Genomic DNA, 20,585 nt, shown 5'->3' on the forward strand with positions numbered 1-20,585 from the left:
GCAAGTACTGTTCAGAGTGGATTACTAATATTAAATCTTTACAGTGACACAATGAAGTTGTTACTGTTTTTCTCCACGTTTTAAATATGGCCAAACGAGGAGGTTAAGTCAGTCCCCATAGCAGCTCAGCTAGAAATTGTGAGTGCTGAGTGCTGGTGAAACCGAGGCCGTATCCTCTGGAGGCCGTGCTCACTGTGCCGCCTCTCTGCACGTAGTCACATCCACTGTCTTGGGCAAGAGTTCTAAGGGATTGTTTGAATTATTATTAGCTCATTATTTAAAGACTGAAGATATGACCATAGTTCTACCATGAAACACCATGGAGAAAATTCAATTTGACGGTTTCTTTTTTTCTTTTTCTTCTTTTCTTTTTTGTGAACAGGGAGATCAATGTAAATTTGATCACGATGCAGAGTTGGAGAAGAGAAAAGAGATCTGCAAATTTTATTTACAAGGATATTGTACCAAAGGAGAGAACTGTATTTATATGCATAATATCCTTTATTAAAATATATTAACCAAAATATTGAGGTTTTCAAGCATCATTGAGGGTCTAAAAATCATAAGTTCAACCTGGAAAGCCTAATTTGGTTTTAAATTTAAAACAGCACATTATATAAATCAAGTCTAGGCAGCCTTTTTACTTCAAAAGGGAAACTGAGTTTTTTTCTTTAGGGAAATGAAATAACTTTCTTTTGGGGAAAAAAAAAGATCTATGAAATAAAGGTACTTTATATTTAATATACTCAGCTTATAAATATTTCAAGAGACTGTGCTTTCTGAAGGAGTATTTGGCAAAATATTTATTCTGTGACTTAATTATTATTTTCTTAGGTTTATAAATAATAAATTATCATTGTTGAAAATTATAAAATCAAAGTTTTGTCAGATCTTACCACCCAATGATAAACACTGTATGTTCTTCCCTATTTCTTCCATTGGAAATCTATACTTTGAAATTGTGTTCTTGCCTCCACCAAATGACATATGGGGTGTGTGTGTATATATATATATGTGTGTGTGTATATACATGCATACATACACATATATATATATATGTATGTAGATAGATAAATAGATAGATAGATAGATATAGAGATGTGTGTGTATATATATATATATATATATATATAGTACATTTTTCTGTGTTAACCCTGACTCCTCCCCACCCCAAGCTGGTTACTCACTACCACACATGACTACTGGAGCTTTTCCCCACTGATTTGAAACTCAATCTTTATCACAGATGAACTGCTTATATGTATGTTTTTGTTCTAGACTTTCTGTTTGGTTCCATGGATTTGTTCACGCTCATGTCTCGTGTTGCTTTGCTGTGATTTTTTTTCTGCCTCCCCAGCACACTGTGCTGTTTGGTAGATTCTTACATGTATTTCCCAAGGTAAATTTGTCTACTTTAAAAAATAACGTATAGAAGAAAAGAAAGTGAAAAATCTGTTACCATAGATCTAAATGTAATAAATGAAACCATGCAAATACTGGAGAAATATACCAATGGATTCCTTTATAATCCAGAAGAACAGAAAACTTTCCCAAGTATGCCTTGAAATTCAGAAACAGTAAGGGAAGACATTGAATACTTGACTGCATAAAATATTTTAAAATTTATATAACAAAAATATGGCATAAACAATGTAAAAGGTAAATAATAAAATGGGAAAAAATTGTTTGCAATGTATCACTTAAAAGAGGTAATAGCCTTAATATATGAGTTTCTAAAAATTGAGAAGAAAAATGGGGCAAGAGGTACAGATAATTCACAAAAAGAGAAATGCAAATGACTCTAAAACATATGATAAGATGCTCTATCCTGTTCATAATAAGAGAAACGTAGTTACAAAGCTACTCCAAGCAGCATGGCACTGGCACAAAAACAGACACATAGATCAATGGGACGGGATGGAAAGTCCAGAAATAAACCCACGCACTTATGGTCAATTAATCTATGACAAAGGAGGCAAGAATATACAATGGAGAAAAGACAGTCTCTTCAACAAGTGGTGCTGGGAAAACTGGACAGCTACCTGTAAAAGAGTGAAATTAGAACATTCTCTAACACGATGTGCAAAAATAAACTCGAAATAGATTAAAGACCTAAATATAAGACCGGATACTACAAAACTCCTAGAAGAGAACATAGGCAGAACACTCTTTGACAGAAATTGCTGCAAGATTTTTTTCGAACCAGCTCCTAGAGTAATGGAAATAAAAGCAAAAATAAACAAATAAACTTGTTAATTTGAAAGGACACATGCACCCCAGCAGCACTATTTACAATAGCTAAGACATGGAATTAACACAAATGTCCTTCGACAGATGACTGGATAAAGAAGATCTGGGGTGTGTGTGTGTGTGTGTGTGTGTACACACACACACACACACACACACACACACACGGAATACTACTTAGCCATAAAAAAGAAAAAAATAATGCCATTTGCAGCAACATGGATGGACCTGGAGATTATCATTCTAAGTGAAGTAAGTCAGAAAGAGAAAGAAAAATACCATATATCACTTATATATGGAATCCAAAAACATAAAGCAAAAAAAAAGTGCAAATGAAACTTATCTACAAAACGGAAACAGACTCACAGACATAGAAAACAAAACTTATGGTTTCCCAGGAGATAAAGAGGGTGGGAAAGGATAAATTCAGAATTCGAAATCTGCATCTCTTGGGGAGTGATGGAAATGTTAGCTATCTTGGTTGTGGTGGTGGTTTCATTGGTGTATACATTTATCAAAATTCATCAAATTGTACACCTGAAATAAATGTAGTTTACTGTACAGGAATCATACCACAATTTTTTAAAAAGAAACGTAATTTAATCTATGTCGAGATACCATTTGTAGCTCTCAGATTTTCAAAAATACACATACATGCAAAAAGTGACAGCAAAGTTTGTTAGCAAGGCTGTGAAAAAACAGACACACTCAGACCTCACTGGTGGGAATTCAAAATGGTATACCCTTATGGAGGGGAGCTTGGCAGTGTCTGGCAAAATTATACATGAATTTTCCCTTCTACTTAGCAATCCTACCATTTTGCAAATTCTAATGAATCAGTGGATCTGGGTAGTGATTACTGATGGCTGCTAAAATCATCTTGTGAAAAGTTGGTCAGAAACTTTGTAATTGATAGATTGGACGGACAACACCTGAACCAACTGGTCAGTCTTACTCACTGAAAAGAAACAACCAGGCACTAAATGCCTTCTGATACAATGCAATGAAACACCACCTGTGCCAAATGTTGACATTATCAAATGAGTGATACAAACTAAAAGTGAAAGGAAACTTGAGAGATTTACCAGCTAGATGCAGTTTGGATCCTGAAAGGCATTTTTCTGAAAAGTCTGGGAAGTTTATAGGATAGTAGAAATTAATGCATTCATTTTTCAGATTGATGATAAGGTTGTGATTGTTAAGAAAAATACTCCTTATCTGTTCAAAATAAACATGGAAGTATTTACGAATGAAATGTATCTCTCCAGTGTTTGGAGGGAGAGTAGCTAGGAGCCTTCAGGGGTGGTAGAGATCTCACAAAACTGCCAGATGATAAACATTGTTGACCCTGTGTGGCCACCTGTACCTCTTGATTTAACATTTCCTTTAGATGTTGGTCTCCAAAATCTTAAGTAAGATTAACCTGTGGTTCTCTCTTTTTTTTTTTATTTTATTTATTTATTTATTTTTTTAACATTTTTTATTGATTTATAGTCATTTTACAATGTTGTGTCAAATTCCAGTGTAGAGCACGATTTTTCAGTTATACATGAACATGTATATAATCATTGTCACATTTTTTTCTCTGTGAGCTACCATAAGATCTTGTGTATATTTCCCTGTGCTGTATAGTATAATCTTGTTTATCTATTCTACAATTTTGAAATCCCAGTCTATCTCTTCCCACCCCCTGACCCCTTGGCAACCACAAGTTTATATTCTATGTCTGTGAGTCTATTTCTGTTTTGTATTTATGCTTTTTTTTTTTTTTAAGATTCCACATATGAGCGATCTCATATGGTATTTTTCTTTCTCTTTCTGGCTTACTTCACTTAGAATGACATTCTCCAGGAGCATCCATGTTGCTGCAAATGGTGTTATGTAACCTGTGGTTTTCATTGTTGGAATACTTGACTTTACCGTCACACATCAGGCCCTTTTATTTTCTTCATAAAGTCTTGCTACAAAATTTATATGTTCTGTGTGACAATTTATTCTATTGTGTAAAGTAACAGAGTTTACATAATTAGATTACTATAGTATTTGCTGTAATATCGTAAATATTTTTTTCTTTAAAAAATTGTTTTCTAGCTTTAACAGAGTAAGACTTAAAATTTTTTGAATGTCTTGTGTAATTAAAATATTTAAGCTTAAAAATTAAATACATTATCTGATATGATTATAGAAAATTCAGTACAACATACAGCAGTAAAATCTTACTGATACAGCAGTTACGTTTTTGGTTTAAAAATACAAGTTTGATTATAGTTGGTCTATTCCTTAATATTTTTATTTACATGAATTTCCATGCAAGTTTTACCATAGCGGAGCAAAATGTTACCAAGGAGACAACTGTAAATTTTCACATGATGATCTGACTAAAGAAACAAAGAAACTTTTGGACAAAGTGAGTAATATTTTTATACCTCGATTATTTGTTAAGTCTCTCCATAGATTTGTTTGACTTGAATCATGTTTTGTAAATCATATTTTGTAGAACTCTCCTAAGAAATTAAGGACTTGTTATTTTATGTTTTATTCTATTATATTGTGTTAGAAAAGCAGGAATATTGGGCTAAGAATTAAAAAATCTTTTGCTATTATCACTGTTATGCCATTAAAAAAGCTAATTTTAAAACCAGTCCTTCGTAAATTTTACTTCTCTCAGTTGAGTTTTTGTTCAAGTGTAGTTTACTTATTTTCCAGTTTTATTGGATATAATTGGCATACAGCACTGTAGAAATTTAAGATGTACAGCGTAATGATTGACTTCCATACTTCATGAAATGATGACCACAGCAAATTTAATGAGCATCCATCATCTTGTACACATACAAAATTAGAGGAATAAAAAGAGATTTTTTTTCCCTTGTGATGAGAACTCTTAGGATTTACTCTCTTAATGACTTTCACATACAATGTACAGCAGTGTTAATTGTATTTACCATGTTGTACGTGACACCCCTAGTGCTTATTTATCTTATACCTGGAACTTTGTACCTATTTAGTACCTTCATCCAGTTCCTCCTCCAGCCACCTCTGGTAACCTCAGATCTGATCTCTAAAAAAAGTTAATTTACTTTGAGAAATATCCTTTACCTCTTTGAACCTCATATTCTTTATAAAAAATTAGTTAGCTGTCTCTGATCTATTTCAACTTTAATATTGTATTTTTCTGTTAGTAAAACTAGTTTACTCAATTCTTCACTGCTTTAAATGTGAGAAAGAAAGCTTGTTTTGAAATAGAGATCTTTGCTGATTATTTTTAGGTGTTGAACACTGAAGAAGACCCTACAAATGAAGATGAAAGAGAATTAGAAGAACTCAGAAAGCGTGGCATAACTCCCCTCCCCAAACCGCCTCCAGGAGTTGGGCTTCTGCCAACCCCATCAGAGCATTTTCCCTTCTCTGATCCTGAAGATGATTTTCAAACAGATCTCTCTGATGATTTCAAGAAAATTCCATCTCTTTTTGAAATAGTTGTAAAACCTACTGTGGATTTAGCACATAAAATTGGGAAGAAGTAAGTTAAATTTTTTAAAAATGGCAGCATTTTCCACCTGAAAATTCTTAACTAAGAAACTAACTTGTATTCCATGTTAATCAGGTAATTAGATTTAGACAGAGATAAGACATCTGGCAGGCACCTCAGTTGCTGCTTCCCATTTCCTTTTGTCCCTGCCCTCTGTTGCCTGCCAGCAGTGCTTTTCTCTACAGAATCCTTAACACAGCTTCAGAAACCTCTCCACACTGATCCTGAAGGACACTGCTAGGTGCATGGAACTGGCGTTCCTACCATCTTGTTATGGGGCAGCATTGCCATGAATAATATCTACACATAGTGGGTAGTGTGTCTCCAGCATACTTGTTCTTCTAGAGGAGTATTTCCTTGGGCCACTAGAGGAAAACCTCTTGGTAAGCTGCATCCAGGTTTGCAGTTTTTAACAACACTATGCCAGTCCTGCTCCCTCTCCCCCAGGGTCTGTTCACTTGGGCTCTAAGTCCCATTGTTATCTTTTAACCCTAATGCTCAGGAAGCGATGAGATCGTAGCAGATGAGGAGTAAGACATTTACAGCAAAAATCACAATGAATGCGAGCCATTAAAAGTATTTCTATTCAAGTCCAGAAAAGACAAGTATGTTCACTATTTAGCTAAATAAATATTGTAGATCAGATCCTAGTCATTGCAAAAGGAGAACAATATAATAGATGTAAAGATTAGAAATGAAAAGGCAGACTCATTATTTGGTCATTTTCCCTTAATGAACCCAAAGGAGTCAACTAACAAAACTGTTAGAAATCATACAGTTATCCCTCAGTGTCTGAGGGGGACTGGTACCAGGAAATCCATGGACACCAAAATCCACAGATGCCCAAGTCCTTTATATAAATGGGTGAAGTATTTGCATATAACCTTCACACATGCTCCTGTATACTTTAAATCATCTCTAGGTTACTTATAATACCTAATACAATGCAAATGTTATGTAAATAGTTGGAAATACAACATAGATGCTATGTAAGTAATTGCCTGCATGTGGCAAATTCAGGTTTTGCCTTTTGGAACTTTCTGGAATATTTTTCCTGAATATTTTCAATCTGCAGCTGGTTGAATCTGTGGATGCCGAACTGCAGCTATGGAAGGCCACCTATAATTAAATTAGTAAGATGTCTAGAAAGAAGAGCAACATTCACAAATTAAAATCTTTTTTATGCAAGTAATAACCAATTAGAAATTGTAATAAAGTGGTATGTTATAATTCTAATTTTGTTATAAGAAGGTCTGTGTATGCCTAGAAAAAGGATTAGAAGAGAACCAATAAGAAACTTTATCTCTGGGTGGTGGAATTAGAGGTGAATCTTACTTATTTTTGTCCTTTTCTATATTTTTCAAAATATTAATAACTGGTAAGTTTAAGAACAGCTGGTAGTAAGCAGTAATTAAGAAAACTGTGGGCTGAAATGAAGGCAAGACACATATGTTGCTGTTTCCACTTATAGACAATATAGAATAAATTGCTTCTTAAAAATACAGTTTTCTGTTCTGGTACTGTAAAACATTTAACCAATATCTATTTTAAAATGTAACATTCTTGTTTCCCTCTTTTCTTTGAGCTAAGAAATACTACTCTTTTGTCCACAGGCCACCAGCATTTTATAACAGTGCCTCATCACCAGGACCACAATTTCAGGAAAGCAGCCCACATCCTCAACATATCTATAGTTCTGGGTCAAGTCCAGGTCCCGGACCCAATATGTCTCAGGGACACAATAGTCCTGTGATGCATCCAGGCTCCCCTGGACATCATCCATGTCCAATGCCGCAGAGCCCCCCTTTACCGCCTGGTCCACCTGGAATTGTAGGCCCTCACAGTCAAGCGGGAGTACTTGTTCAACCGGAAACACCTTTGACACCACCAAGTATGAGTGGTGCTTACCATTGCCCAGGCTTCCCAGAGCACATGATGAAAGTACCTAGAGAGAATCACTGTTCTCCAGCTTCGTCACACCTGCAAAGCCCTGGTGAGATGCAGCTCAGTACCAACTATGAGTCCCTTCCAAACACGGCTGAGTTTTATGACAGTTACTATTCACAGCATGCTGTGCATAATTTTCAGCCATCCAATAATTCTGGTGGTAAGTTTACCTTTTGAAATAACTCACTTCTAATTTAAAATATTTGGAGTCCTATTTTTCTTTAAAAGCATGAAAAGAATATTTTAAATAACACAAAGTAAAATGTAAAACTGAAACATTAAAATACAGTTTAAATTTAACCAAATATTTGTAGCAGTAGAACTTTACAGAACTTTAAAAAATACTTATAATTACATAATTTGATTATTAAATGTGATTATTATTATAACTAAACTTTCACAGTGCTACTCTCTAGTGGAGTTTTGTGCTAAATCAGAGTGTGTTTCTTTCCGTGTTACGTGTGTAGATGGGACGTGGCACCATGGAGAATTTGCCCAGCATCAGCCTCCCGTCGTTCAAGACTCACCTAACCACGGGAGTGGGTCTGACAGCGGCGGTAATGTAACATGCCCTGGTGCCCTGCCTGCCCCAGGTCTCCCCCCTGCAGTGCAGAGAGCTCTTTTTGTCAGACTTACTCAGAAATACCAAGAAGATGAAGATCCAGGCAGCACTCAGCCTCAGAGGGCACTAAGCAAAGAAGAAGGTGTGTCAGGTGTTGTGATAGCATTTTACCTGTTTAGATGACTCAGTTCCTGAAATGGTCTTGAATAAGTTAAAATTTGAAAAATGGGTTCCTAAGCACTGTCTCTTCTATTTGTAGTTTATCTCATAGCTCCTGTCTTCTTGGGATTGATTGCGGTTTCCAGTGCCACTGATGCATTAGTAATTAATTGCAAAGGGTTTGATTTGAAGCGATGAAGAGATCTGAAGCTGGAGTGTCAGGCCTGGGCAAGCAGACTTGCTATTAAACCTTTTTTTTTTTTTTAAGAAGAAAAGAAATAGAACAGGAACAAAATACCTTCCACTTCAGGAATTTTGATTTCTAATCCAAGTTCAAATGATTTAATTATTAGAGGAATTTTTATGGGCATAGGCTGTACACTTCCGGTTCTACTATATTATTAAGGAATATTATTTTTAATATAAAAGGTTATGTGGAGACACTAAGCTTCCCTTGGTATTTTTGATACTGATAAGCATATAGCAATTAGTTGATTGAGTTAAGGGGAGGAAAGTTTAAATCACCTAGTTCTTATGAATTATAAAATTGATGTGTTTGGCCACTGAAACATAAAATGTATGAATAACTGTGTAGAACTAGATAACTCTAGATAGTGACAAGCTACTCTATAAACATTGCTATATTTTCAATGAAGATACCATTAACTCCTCATTTATGTAGCATGACAAGGGAATGAGGGGTTTCTAATAAGCGAATTTCCTGAACAGTTTATATTTACTCCTTTAGGTGCTAATTTTAAGAAATAACCATTTTAATGGTAATCTGTATTTGGTGGGGTCATTGGGTTGGTTTGTTTATTTATTTATTTATTTTAATGGAAGTACAGGCGATTGAACCCAGGACCTCATGCATGTTAAGCACACACTCTACCACTGAGCTATACATCTGCCCCATCCCCTAGTAATCTTTCTTTAAAGTCTTACAAAGCTTTATGTTTTAATAAACAAGAAAATTAAAACTTTTCTAGATGATATAAAATTTATGCTATAATATTACACAATTGGTAATTTTTATGAGGATTGTTTTCCCTGTATACAGAAAACATCCAAACAGCTAGATATTTTTGTGTTTGTGTTCATTTTTACAAATTTTTTTGCCTTTATAAATTTTATCTCTTTTGATAAAAAGCAGATAGAAAGCTTTTAAAACTCATTTTCTGTCTAGTATCTGCTTTCCATTGATCTACTTTCCTTCTGTTACTCTCATTCCAAAAGGAATTTGACTGCTTATAAAATATATTGATATGAAAGTGAAAATAAAATAATATTTTGGATCAAGTACCAAATTCTGTGAGCAGTGACACCCCTATTCAGAAAAATCTAAAATAACTGCAAGAGGTAAAAGTGAATCACAAGTGTACTTCTAAGCTTCCTGGAGAAAGAGAAGAAAGGTCCAGTGTCTGGCTATAAGTAGTTTTTTTAGACACCAAGATATGAGTAAAACTTACTGCCATTGTGACATAGTATTATTATTTTAAACCACATCCCCACCCTAACTACCAATGCTTGTTTTGTAAACAATGTTTTGTTCAAACTAAGTATTTTTTTGTTTATTTTTCATTTAATGCTTGAATGATATATTCACGTAGTCAAACAGCTAAAATTACAACATAGTATGAAGGGAAAGTTCCCACTTCAGCCCTCATTTGCTCTGTTCCCATTGCTTCCTTAATTATCATTGTTAGCATTTTGGTTTTTTCCCAGATTTTAAAAAATATCTCCCCCTTGTTAAATCCAGAGCTATGAAGTTTAAGAATTGCTTGAATTAAAGAGAGCTGAAACATTTTGTTACTCCTTTCCAAGAGTGTATTTCCTTCTTCTCCCAACCTTATCTTACCACACATTTCTGAGTTCCCTTTGACCAGTTCGAATGAAAGGTCCAGATTTTTCTCTGACTGGAAGGACATTACAGATGTTCCAATACCACATCTCTTTCTTTGTAGAATATAATGACTAAATTGCTAATTGTTATACCACATCTTATCTTGTTCCAACAAGTTGAAACTCTGGCATTTTTTTTTAACTGAAGTATAGTCAATTTACAGTGCTGTGTTAGTTTCTGGTGTACAGCAAAGTGATTCAGTTATACATACACATGTATTCCTTTTCATTTTCTTTTTCATTATAGGTTATTACAAGGCATTGAATATAGTTCCCTATGCTATCCAGTAGGACCTTGTTTATTTTATATATAGTAGTTAGTATGCAAATCCCAAACTCCCGATTTATCCTTTCCCTCTAAACTGGCATTTCTATGGTGCATTTTCTTGAAGTTAGACTACACTTATTTCAGGAATAGTGTTTTTTAAATCTTAATTAAGGCCATATATGAATGCTTCATTCTTTACAGTCAGTTTTTGTCTGCCTTTAGATGATACTGTTAACTGGTATTCCAGTAGTGAAGAGGAAGAAGGAAGCAGTGTCAAGTCGATACTGAGAACATTACAGAAACAAACAGAAACTTTAAGGAATCAACAACAACCTTCCACAGAACTCAGCACTCCTACTGATCCAAGACTTGCTAAAGAGAAAAGTAAAGGAAACCAAGTTGTTGACCCCAGACTTCGGACTATCTCAAGGCATGACCTTAGAAAATCTTCTGAGTCTACCCCACTGGATCTTAGACTTGCGTGGGATCCCAGAAAATTACGCGGGAATGGAAGTGGTCATGTAGGCTCTTCGGTTGGTGGAGCAAAGTTTGATTTACATCATGGAAACGTTGGCTCTAATGTCAAACACAAAAGAGGAGATGATGATGATGAAGACACAGAAAGAGAACTGAGAGAAAAAGCGTTCTTAATACCTTTGGATTCTTCCCCTGGTGTAATGCTCCAGGATCCAAGGTCACAACTGAGGCAGTTTAGCCACATTAAAATGGATATTATCCTAACCAAACCCAACTTTGCAAAACACATCGTGTGGGCTCCAGAAGACTTACTTCCAGTCCCTTTACCTAAACCTGATCCAGTATCTTCAATCAATTTACCTCTGCCCCCTCTGATAGCTGACCAGAGGCTCAGTAGGTTATGGAATACAAAAAGTGATCTTCATCAAAACACAGTGCCCATTGATTCAAAATTAGCAGCCAAAGCGAAAATTAGCACAACAAGCAGAGAAGGCTACCTAGAGCAACTGGGAGACCTGCATGCTTCAGGAAGTAAATTGGGAGATCCTAGGCTGCAAAAAAATTTTGATCCTAGACTTCACAGACTGCATAATACAGAGTCTCATCAAGCAGTTATGAAGGATTCACATACATCAAAGGGTGCCCCTCATTTAGCCAGATCAAATGCTGGCTCATCCCAGCCCTTAGGGGCAGTCCCTAGCAGCTCTGGTCCCGGTTTGCCTCCATATGCCCCTAAACTCTCCTCTTCAGCTGGCCTTCCCCTGGGAACCCCAAGCTCAGTTCTTAGTGGTATTAGTTTGTATGACCCTAGGGAGCAGGGTTCACCATCTGCATCAGAGCTAGTGATGGAAAATACAGAGAACCAGAGAAAAAGTGGTAGTTTAAAAAGTAGTGACAGAAATGAGCCTTCTCCTGGAGAAGCAGTCCTGCCACAGAAGATCGCTCCAAGTGTGGATGTGACTGTTGAGGGCCCGGCGGACCCACAGGCAGATCCTGTCAGGGGTTCCGGTGTGGTGCAGGTCCCAGCAGTGCACAGTCTTCCCATCCAGGCGTTAACAGGCTTAATCAGACCCCAGTACAGTGACCCAAGGCAGGCGAGGCAGACGGGACAGGTGAGCCCCACCCCAGACGATGACCCCAGTAGAGAAACCGATGACAAGTCTCTGAAAGAGGTTTTTAAAACTTTTGATCCAACTGCTTCACCGTTCTGTTAGCTGTTGTGTAACTCCGCAGTTCTTTTCACTCTTGTGACTGTTGCAGTCCTCTGCTGTTTTGTAACTGGTTTACCTCTATAGTTTATTTATTTTTAAATTATAAACACTTTTCAGCTGCTAGTATCAGAACCACATGAAGTTATATCCTCTAAAGCCTGTGGAATTTTATATAATATTTTTATAACTTTAAAAGACTGTAGCAATTGACATAGAAACCTATATATCATGTTAGCTTCAGTAAAAATACTTTTATTGTAAATAAACCATCATGAACTCAACACTCTGCCTGCATATATATATGCCAGTTGTCTTTCATAATCAGTGTTTAGATAAATGATTACCACTTTTATATGGTTGTTAGTTTCAAGCAATATAATGTACATTACTTTTGAGAAACAGTATTTTGACTAGGATCCTCTCTTTGTGAACACAGAATTGATTAATATGTAATGCTAACTGCTAGCTAAACTGTAAAATGAAGTAAAGAAAACATTTTTAATCTCAATTAGAGCAGTTCATTTAGTTAAGGGGCATCACTTTTATTAGTACTGGCAATATTATTTGTGTAAATGAAGCATTTGAATGTCATATCTTTTAAAGGTATTTTACAGTATACTGTATCATAGAAGTTGGAGATACATAAATAGAATGTTTTGCTAAAGTGAAAAATTCCCAATTCCTCTAACGTAACTTTTTAAATTTTAATTTTTCACATTAACTAGTTATGAGTTACTGCTGTTATATTATGATGTTTATACATTTCGATTTTTTTGTCTTTAGCAGCATAATTTATATTACTTTTTCAAATTATGTAGCTGCAATAATTGTATTCATCATGACTTTGGCAATTTTTAACAGAGTTTTAAAAGATCCAGTGAGAGCCTTTAATGATTATTGCATTGATAATGTTTTAAATGTCCAGGTTCTATACTTTTTCTTAAATAGCAAGAAAACACAGAGATGGTATAGTCAACTGTATATGGCTACCAATAAAGAATTTCTTTCAGATCTCACCTGACTGGCATTCTATAACAGAGGAGACTGCCTTGTGTTTTAATGTATTTAGTGTCCTCATAGTTTGGAAACCTCCTAAATTGATTAGAAATTGTATTTTTATGAAAAATAATTTGTATTCATTCTCATGTATTTATTGCAGTATATAAATAATGGCAGCCCTACTTGTTTTATACATGTATTATTTATACCTAAAACCAAGTATTACACTGATATTCATATCTTGAACTGGAGGTATGTGACAGTATTTGCTGGTGACAACTCCAATAAGTCATTTGAAAAGGAGCATTTCATTATAAAGGTAATGCAAGGAGAGGAACTCAGTCCTTGAGAAGTGATTTTAAAAATACACAGCAAAATATTTCTGTGGGAACTAAACCACATAGCATATGGTTTAATACTAATGTGTATTCTTTTTCTTCCCTTCTTCACTTTTTACTTTGTTTGCTCTGATTCCGTGCTTAAATGGGGTGGCAGTTAAGTGAACAAGAATGCGACTTGCCCACCTAAGAAGCTCATTGTGTTCTAAGAGGAGGACAGTTGTTCAAGGGAATGTGAGTTCCTACTATATACACTTCGGTTCCATTGTTGTCTAAAATGGTTCTCAATAATATTTGGGGGGTAAAAAATGCATTTTAAAGCCACTGTAGAAAGTACTTTCTGATTTACTGTCCAAACAAACTTTAGTATTAATAGAAAAGTTAATAAAATGGGTAAAACTAACAGAGAAAATATACATACTTATATTCCTAAAAATAATAATTTATTTATCAGGATAAAAATAGTAAAATTGCTGAATTTTAGTCATTAAATTGAAAATTTTAGCAAATCTTTAATTCATGCTTTTATAATTATTGTAAGTAATGCTGTTTACAATATCATCCAAAAAAATAATTTGGCTTGTTAAGAATCAAAATAGAATCCAAATTTTTTTCCAGATTCTTAACAGAAGATCCTTTTTACTAAGAGAGATTTTAAAAAATTAGTTAAAAACTGAGGTTCCAAAATCATTGATACAAATTATAATGTTCGTTTACTTAGCGTTCTTGAGCCCCCGTTACTTCAGCTAATGTCCTAGAGGCTATTTTGCAAGACAGTTTGAACCAACTTTCAAATTTAACAACATATTTTGTATGAAAATGTTTTATTTATGTTTAATGATTTTTATTTGTGATGCTTTTTAATTGAGATAACTTTAACTTAGGGAATCTTCTGTTATGCCCTATCAACCTGGATTATTTTAATGTTCTTCTTTTTTCCTATTTTCTTACCAAAATTAATAAATAGCCATTTTCTCTAATTTATAAACTCCTCTTTAAGATGAACTGGTGTTTTTAGAATCCATCTAATTTAATTTACACCGTTACATTGAAAAGTACATTATGTTCCTATTCTTAGAAGCCAAACATATATAGCTGACAGAAATAACTTGTATGTTTTAGACTCACTGAGGTGTGACTTGACTATTCATACTGGTTTCGAGAGTTTTACACCTGTTCTCTTTGATGTTAAGCAGAGTGGGGTGTATCAGGGCGTTGAATTGGGATACCCAGATGGTCATAATTTAGACTGAGCAGCTCCTTTCCCATGTCTTGTTTAGTTTGCCCACAGCTCCTATCTCTGGGACTTTCCCAGTTAGGACCTCATTCTGAATCTTGACAATTAACCAAATGTTGGAGTGTTTTCAAACTGTGCCTCAGCAAGTAGGTCTGTTTCTGAACAGACCCTCTGTGTTACCCAGCTGAATGCGCCAAACCCCAGAGTTAGGTTGCAGCCAAAGCAGCCTAATCGTGAGATGACATTTGCTTTGATTTCTGTTTGCCTTTGAACTTGCTGTAGGACTTCAGTAGTATTCCCTGCTAGTTGTTCTTACTTTAAGAGTAGAAGAATGGTTGATTAGTGAAAGAATCCTGTATGAGTGCTCGCATAAGTCACTTTGCTGAATTAATCAGAAGAGACAGAAAGAGGAAAGGAGAACTTGTGAGGGCTGAAGGTTTAAAGACATTGAATTAATATTCTTGTTCTGAATTGATTTATAGGTGTTATAGCTCAATGTCTAGTCATCTGTGAAATGGGTGTAATTTTGACTGTTCACAGATTTGATGTAAGGAGTGAATGAATTATTATTTTAAAGTATTTGTAAATATAAAATTGCTTTGTAACTTTCACAGACATAGTCATTACATTCCCACTGGGTTTGCATTAAGTTGTACTGCACAATGATACACACTTAAAACACAGAATTGCCCCAGAAGTTGTTTCAGAGAGTATTAATTTCCTTGAACATTCTGTATCAGTAAGACACAGGACTTTCCTAACTTTAACGCTGTATGGACTTGTAGTGTCCATTCAAGATCTGACCTCTCGCTCATTTTTATCAGGTTGAATATTGACGGAGGGTAAAAATCCTAGTTGCATGCTGTGTTTGCTTAAATCATAGCATGTATGGAATGGGTGATGTGGCCAACTCAGTCACTGTAAGAGTCATTGGCTCTTAGAAACAATAGGGATATTTATTCCCATCTCTTAATACATATTTCTGCAAGCATGTGACATTGAGGTCTTTCTTAGTGACCACTTGCGTGGTAAAGATACCATTTTCCTTTGGTTAATGGCACCTTGAAGTTTGAAAGTTCTTAGGGACCTAGATGTGAGGTCTTGTCCATATCTTTCCATTTGCACGACAGAGTCTCATGGTCCTCTCTCAAATGGGAGATGCTCTCCCCGAGTTCACCCTTCTGGGCTGAGGGCTGCACCTTGGGGCGGGGGGGGGGGGGAGTCAAGCAGTCCACCGACAGGGCACCTGCAACCTTCGGTAACTGGGCTTTCCTGAATTTCTGAGACAAAGAGTTGTAATTATCTTTTCAGAACTGGTTTGGCAGCACTTGATAATAATATGTTCAAAATTTAGTAGTAGTTAGTAAACCTAATTAGTTTAAGTAAGAGTTAGTTTAGGAAATTTAAGCTTTGACAAAATGTAACCAATCAGGGTCTGAGTGTTTAAGGCTGTTTTCCTCACTTATGTGTTACGATTTAGTGTTTATACGTCTTTTCCCCGAGTAGCTTAATGTGATTTGCAGAACCAGTGTCAGTAGCTACCAGTCACTGTGTTGCTGGGGTTATGTTTTTTGAGTATGTTATTTATCAGCAGTAATCTGCCAGTTGTAACAAAATCCAAATTAACTTGCCTTTCTTGGAAAAGATACAGACCGAAGAAAAAGGACTTTTAAGTTAACATCAATATAACATTTAGAATTTCTAATTTTTAAATAAGAAATATAAAGCACACATTTTAAACTGTCTTTTACACTTTCAGAGGCAGAACCCATATGCGTTCCCCCATTGCAACAAGCCTCGTTTTAGGCACACAGTGGGTGCTTTATTAACGGCTTGTTGATTGCCTCCTAACCTCATCCGTCCATGTGTAGATTTTACAGGTGCCGTCATCTGTTAGCACAGGTGTGGCAGAGCCATTCCACGGTCATATTAGGAGTACAGTTCATAAATTATACTCCATTCAGTAGGCACAGGGCACTAGCCTTCTCTTGTTTTGTCTCCCTTCCCCACCTCCCACCCAAACAATGTGAAGGTAGGGTTATGGCAGCTTTACCTAGGAGTTAAATGTTTCTACAATAATTCACAACTTTTGAGTCCTCCAGACTTATGAGATAACTTTACTATTTCATTGTGGAAGTTTAAATAGACCAGTAATTTGTTCCTATAGATCTATGAAGGATTCTTTCTATAACTAGAAAGAACTACATACCAGAGTCTTGTATTTTTATTTTAAAATAAAATTTCTCTAATTTCCCCCTTCCTGGTCTCATCAAAAATCAACCAAAATTATAAAGATATGCCTACCCTAGTGAATTTCCAATAATGTTTTATCCTAACACCATAAACAATAATTTACCATTTCAAGTCATGAATTGGTTTCTAAATTTGGATCTTGTGTCTTGTCCTTAAACAGCCTTCATTACCCTTTGGAATAGAACAATCATGTGTTACAGTTGGGAAAATCACTGTGGTTGTACAGAAAATCTGTTTCTTCAAACAAGATTGTGAGTTCTTGGAATGTATTTTGTAACTTGATTTATCCTTAATCTCTTTTTTTTAAAACTTAGAATTTATTAGAAAAAAAAATCAACTTTGAATTATCAGGCCCCATACTTCCTGGCTCAGTACTGATTTTAATACCTCTGTGAGGGCATTAAGTTTTAGAGGAATGGTGAAATTTGCATTAGCTAATATTATTTTGTCAGGGGTCTGAAATATAGTTTATTGTAAAGGAATTAAATAGATAGACGCCCAATTTTTTAAAAAAATTAGCCATGTTGTCCCCAAACTTCCATTATGAGCAAGATCTTGGGGTCTGTTGTCAATGATAGACTGTACATTTTATATGCTTTTTAAATAGTGAAGGTGAAAGATAATTAACTATTCCTTACAGGGGGGAGGTTTTAGCCCACCTCTGTTTTACATGAATTTGCCCTCCCAATGTTTGAGAGAGAAGTCAAATAAGACAGTGTCTTTTCATGAGGTAGAATGGTACTTGTTTTAAAAGTGACAATCAAGAAGTAGTCATTTGTATACTTACTGCCAAAGTTTAAAAATATTTTACATACCTTACCCTAAACCTACTGCTCCCCCACCCAGGATTCAGAAGGGGCTCAGCACAGACCCCGGGTTCCAGGGCCCGGGTCATTTTGTCTTCAGTCTAGGGCTGCTGTGCCTGTGCGTGGGAAAGGGGTAGATGGTACTAGTGTCCGAGGATGGAGTGTGTGTGTGTGTGTGTGTGTGTGTGTTTGGAGGGAGGGGTGCTGTGTTGAGATGCATGGTCGCCCATGTTCTGTGAGATTTACAAGTACCATCAGTGGGCTGAAATCCAGATTAAACCTATTCAGGATGAGGTAGAGTTTTTTCCCCAAACTTCCTCCTGTAATTATTTCAGTTCCCCAAGTTGTGTCTCAAGTGTTGGTGAAATGCTGCCTTGGCTGGTTTACTTGGGAGGGCTTTAGTAGATACCAATTTAGTAAATTAACTAAATTGTTGATCTACTGTCTGTTCAAAAGATACCGTCAAGGGGTGTACTTTGCTGAATTGATAAGTTATTCTACATAAGGACTAACAAATCACTTCATGAAAGCAGGAGTATCTTTTTTTCTTCTCATTTACTAATAACTTTTCCAAGCTGCATTCTGTTGTTGCAAGTTTCTGCAGTTTTTTTCTGTGACACCTTTCTATTGTCTGATTTAAATAAAAATGTTTCTAATGATATCTGTCTGGCAGTGTATTGCTTTGCTTTAATAAATCTTCGATTTAAACATAGAATATCAAGGAGCCGTGTACTCATAAGAGCTTGTAAACGGAACGCCTCCAGGCCTTCCTTGAAAGAAGGTAATAGAAGTAAGCTATCCTTCAGTTTATCTTTAGGGCACAGATGTTGTGCTTCACTTGCCCACAAAGATTGACAGCATTTAAAACCCTATCCTATCTCTTACATTAGCTTAAATTAATTTTCTGTTAATTTTCTCTTAAAATCTGTGAATCTGCTAGCAAATGTGCTGCTTAGAGTTGAGCAAGAACTCTTCAGGATCAAAATAGGATCTCATCACAGGAAAGGCTCTCAGAGAGCAACTGGTCCCACTTCCCTCCAAGATCAGGAGCAACAAAGAAGTGGCTGGTCATGCTTCCCTCAAAGGTCAGGAAACACCATTAAAAGATGTTTTCTGGCTCCTGTTCTAGTGTGTTCAGTGGCCAAGGACACCCTGTCTCAAGTAAGAGAACCCAGTAGATTACTGGATTTAATTATAGAGCAACTCAAGACTGTTGGAAACTTCTTCCTTGAGAGCTAGCGTGGCCTGGTCCTGGCGCACCCTCTCTGAGCAGTGCAACATGGGGCAACTCAGGACTTCACTGAGTACCGCTTTCCTCATGGACAGAATGGGGGTTCATCACTTACATAAGAAAGACTGAGCACTTAGCATGTGCTGTTAGGTGTTGAGTTACAGAGATGGGTAAGATGGACTGCTTTTTAACTGCAAAGTGAGTGAAGTCACAGTGCTTTATGGTGAACATCAAATGATCAAGTACACAAGGATATATTTTAGAAAATTACGAGGAACAAAAAAAGAAGTATAGTGGATATAATGTTGCATAATTCGTTCCAATCAAACCATGCCCCTCTCTAACATCCTCACGGTGGTGGTGGCTCTGCCCCTTTGACTTCATCTTCCACAACGGCACATCTATCTGCCCAGCATTCTGGAGCCCAAAGTGCTTAAGATATGCACAGTAAAACCTGAATACATGCTAGTTTGGTGATGGGCAGTGTACTCGGGTATTAATTAAATATTCACCATGAGATGAACATGCAGTTTACTTTTTTTTACTACAATAAACTGTTGGACACTCCATCAATAAAATACTCAACAAATATTTTAAATTGATATATAATTGACATGTAACATTATATGTCAGTTTCATGTGTACAATATAATGATCTGATTTACGTATATATTGCAGAATGGTCACCACAGTAAGTCGAGTTAGCATCCATCATCTCACATAATTACAAATTTTTTATCTAAGCAACTTTCAAATATATTTTTTCAAATATATTAACTAGAGTCACCATGCTGTGTATTACATCCCCAGGACTTATTTATTTTATAACTGGAAGTTTGTACCTTCTGACCCCCTTCACTCATTTTGTGCCCCACCCCTCTCTGCCCTAGCCTGCCTCTGGCAACCACCAATCTGTTCTTTGTATCTGTGAGTTTGGCTTTTTTGTTTTTGTTTTTTAGACTCTACATATAAGTGAGATCATTCAGTATTTGTCTGTCTTTGTCTGACTTATCTGACTCAGCATCATGCCCTCAAGGTCCATCCATGTGGACACAAATAGCAGGATTTCCTTCTTTTTTATGGCTGAATAATATTGCACATCATGCAGATATACTATATGCCACATTTCCTTTATCCATTCATCCATCAGCGGACATTTAGATTGCTTCTCTGTCTGAGCTGTTGCAAATAATGCTGCAATGAACATCAAGGTGCAAATACCTTTTTGAGTTAGTTTTTTTGTTTGTTTGTTTCCTTAAGATAAATACCCAGAACTGGAATTTCTGGATCATATGGTAGTTCAGTTTTTAGTTTTTTGAGGAACCTCCATAGTGTTTTCCATAGCGTCTGCACCAATTTACACTCCCACCAACAGTGCATGAGGGTTCCCTTTTCTCCACATTCTTGCCAACACTT

The 20,585-nt window shown here is 35.9% G+C and overlaps 1 protein-coding gene across 3 annotated transcripts in view; it reads left to right on the forward strand.

Annotated features, from left to right (window-relative positions):
• The window catches only part of ZC3H6 (zinc finger CCCH-type containing 6), a 52,689-nt gene extending 34,092 nt beyond the window's left edge, over positions 1 to 18,597 (forward strand). For 2 of the 3 annotated variants that reach the window (XM_074354675.1, XM_010958987.3), the window contains exons 7-12: positions 383 to 494; positions 4,545 to 4,654; positions 5,517 to 5,770; positions 7,393 to 7,886; positions 8,194 to 8,430; positions 10,840 to 18,597. In XM_074354675.1, coding sequence (XP_074210776.1) covers positions 383 to 494; positions 4,545 to 4,654; positions 5,517 to 5,770; positions 7,393 to 7,886; positions 8,194 to 8,430; positions 10,840 to 12,308 — 2,676 coding nt within the window. In that variant the 3' untranslated portion in view covers positions 12,309 to 18,597. The remainder of the gene's footprint in view (positions 1 to 382; positions 495 to 4,544; positions 4,655 to 5,516; positions 5,771 to 7,392; positions 7,887 to 8,193; positions 8,431 to 10,839) is intronic. The other variant, XM_074354676.1, reaches the window with a different exon arrangement.
• Positions 18,598 to 20,585: the final 1,988 nt, after the last annotated feature.

This window comes from Camelus bactrianus, chromosome 28 (genome assembly GCF_048773025.1).
Source record: "Camelus bactrianus isolate YW-2024 breed Bactrian camel chromosome 28, ASM4877302v1, whole genome shotgun sequence".
NCBI classification, from domain to species: Eukaryota; Metazoa; Chordata; class Mammalia; order Artiodactyla; family Camelidae; genus Camelus; species Camelus bactrianus.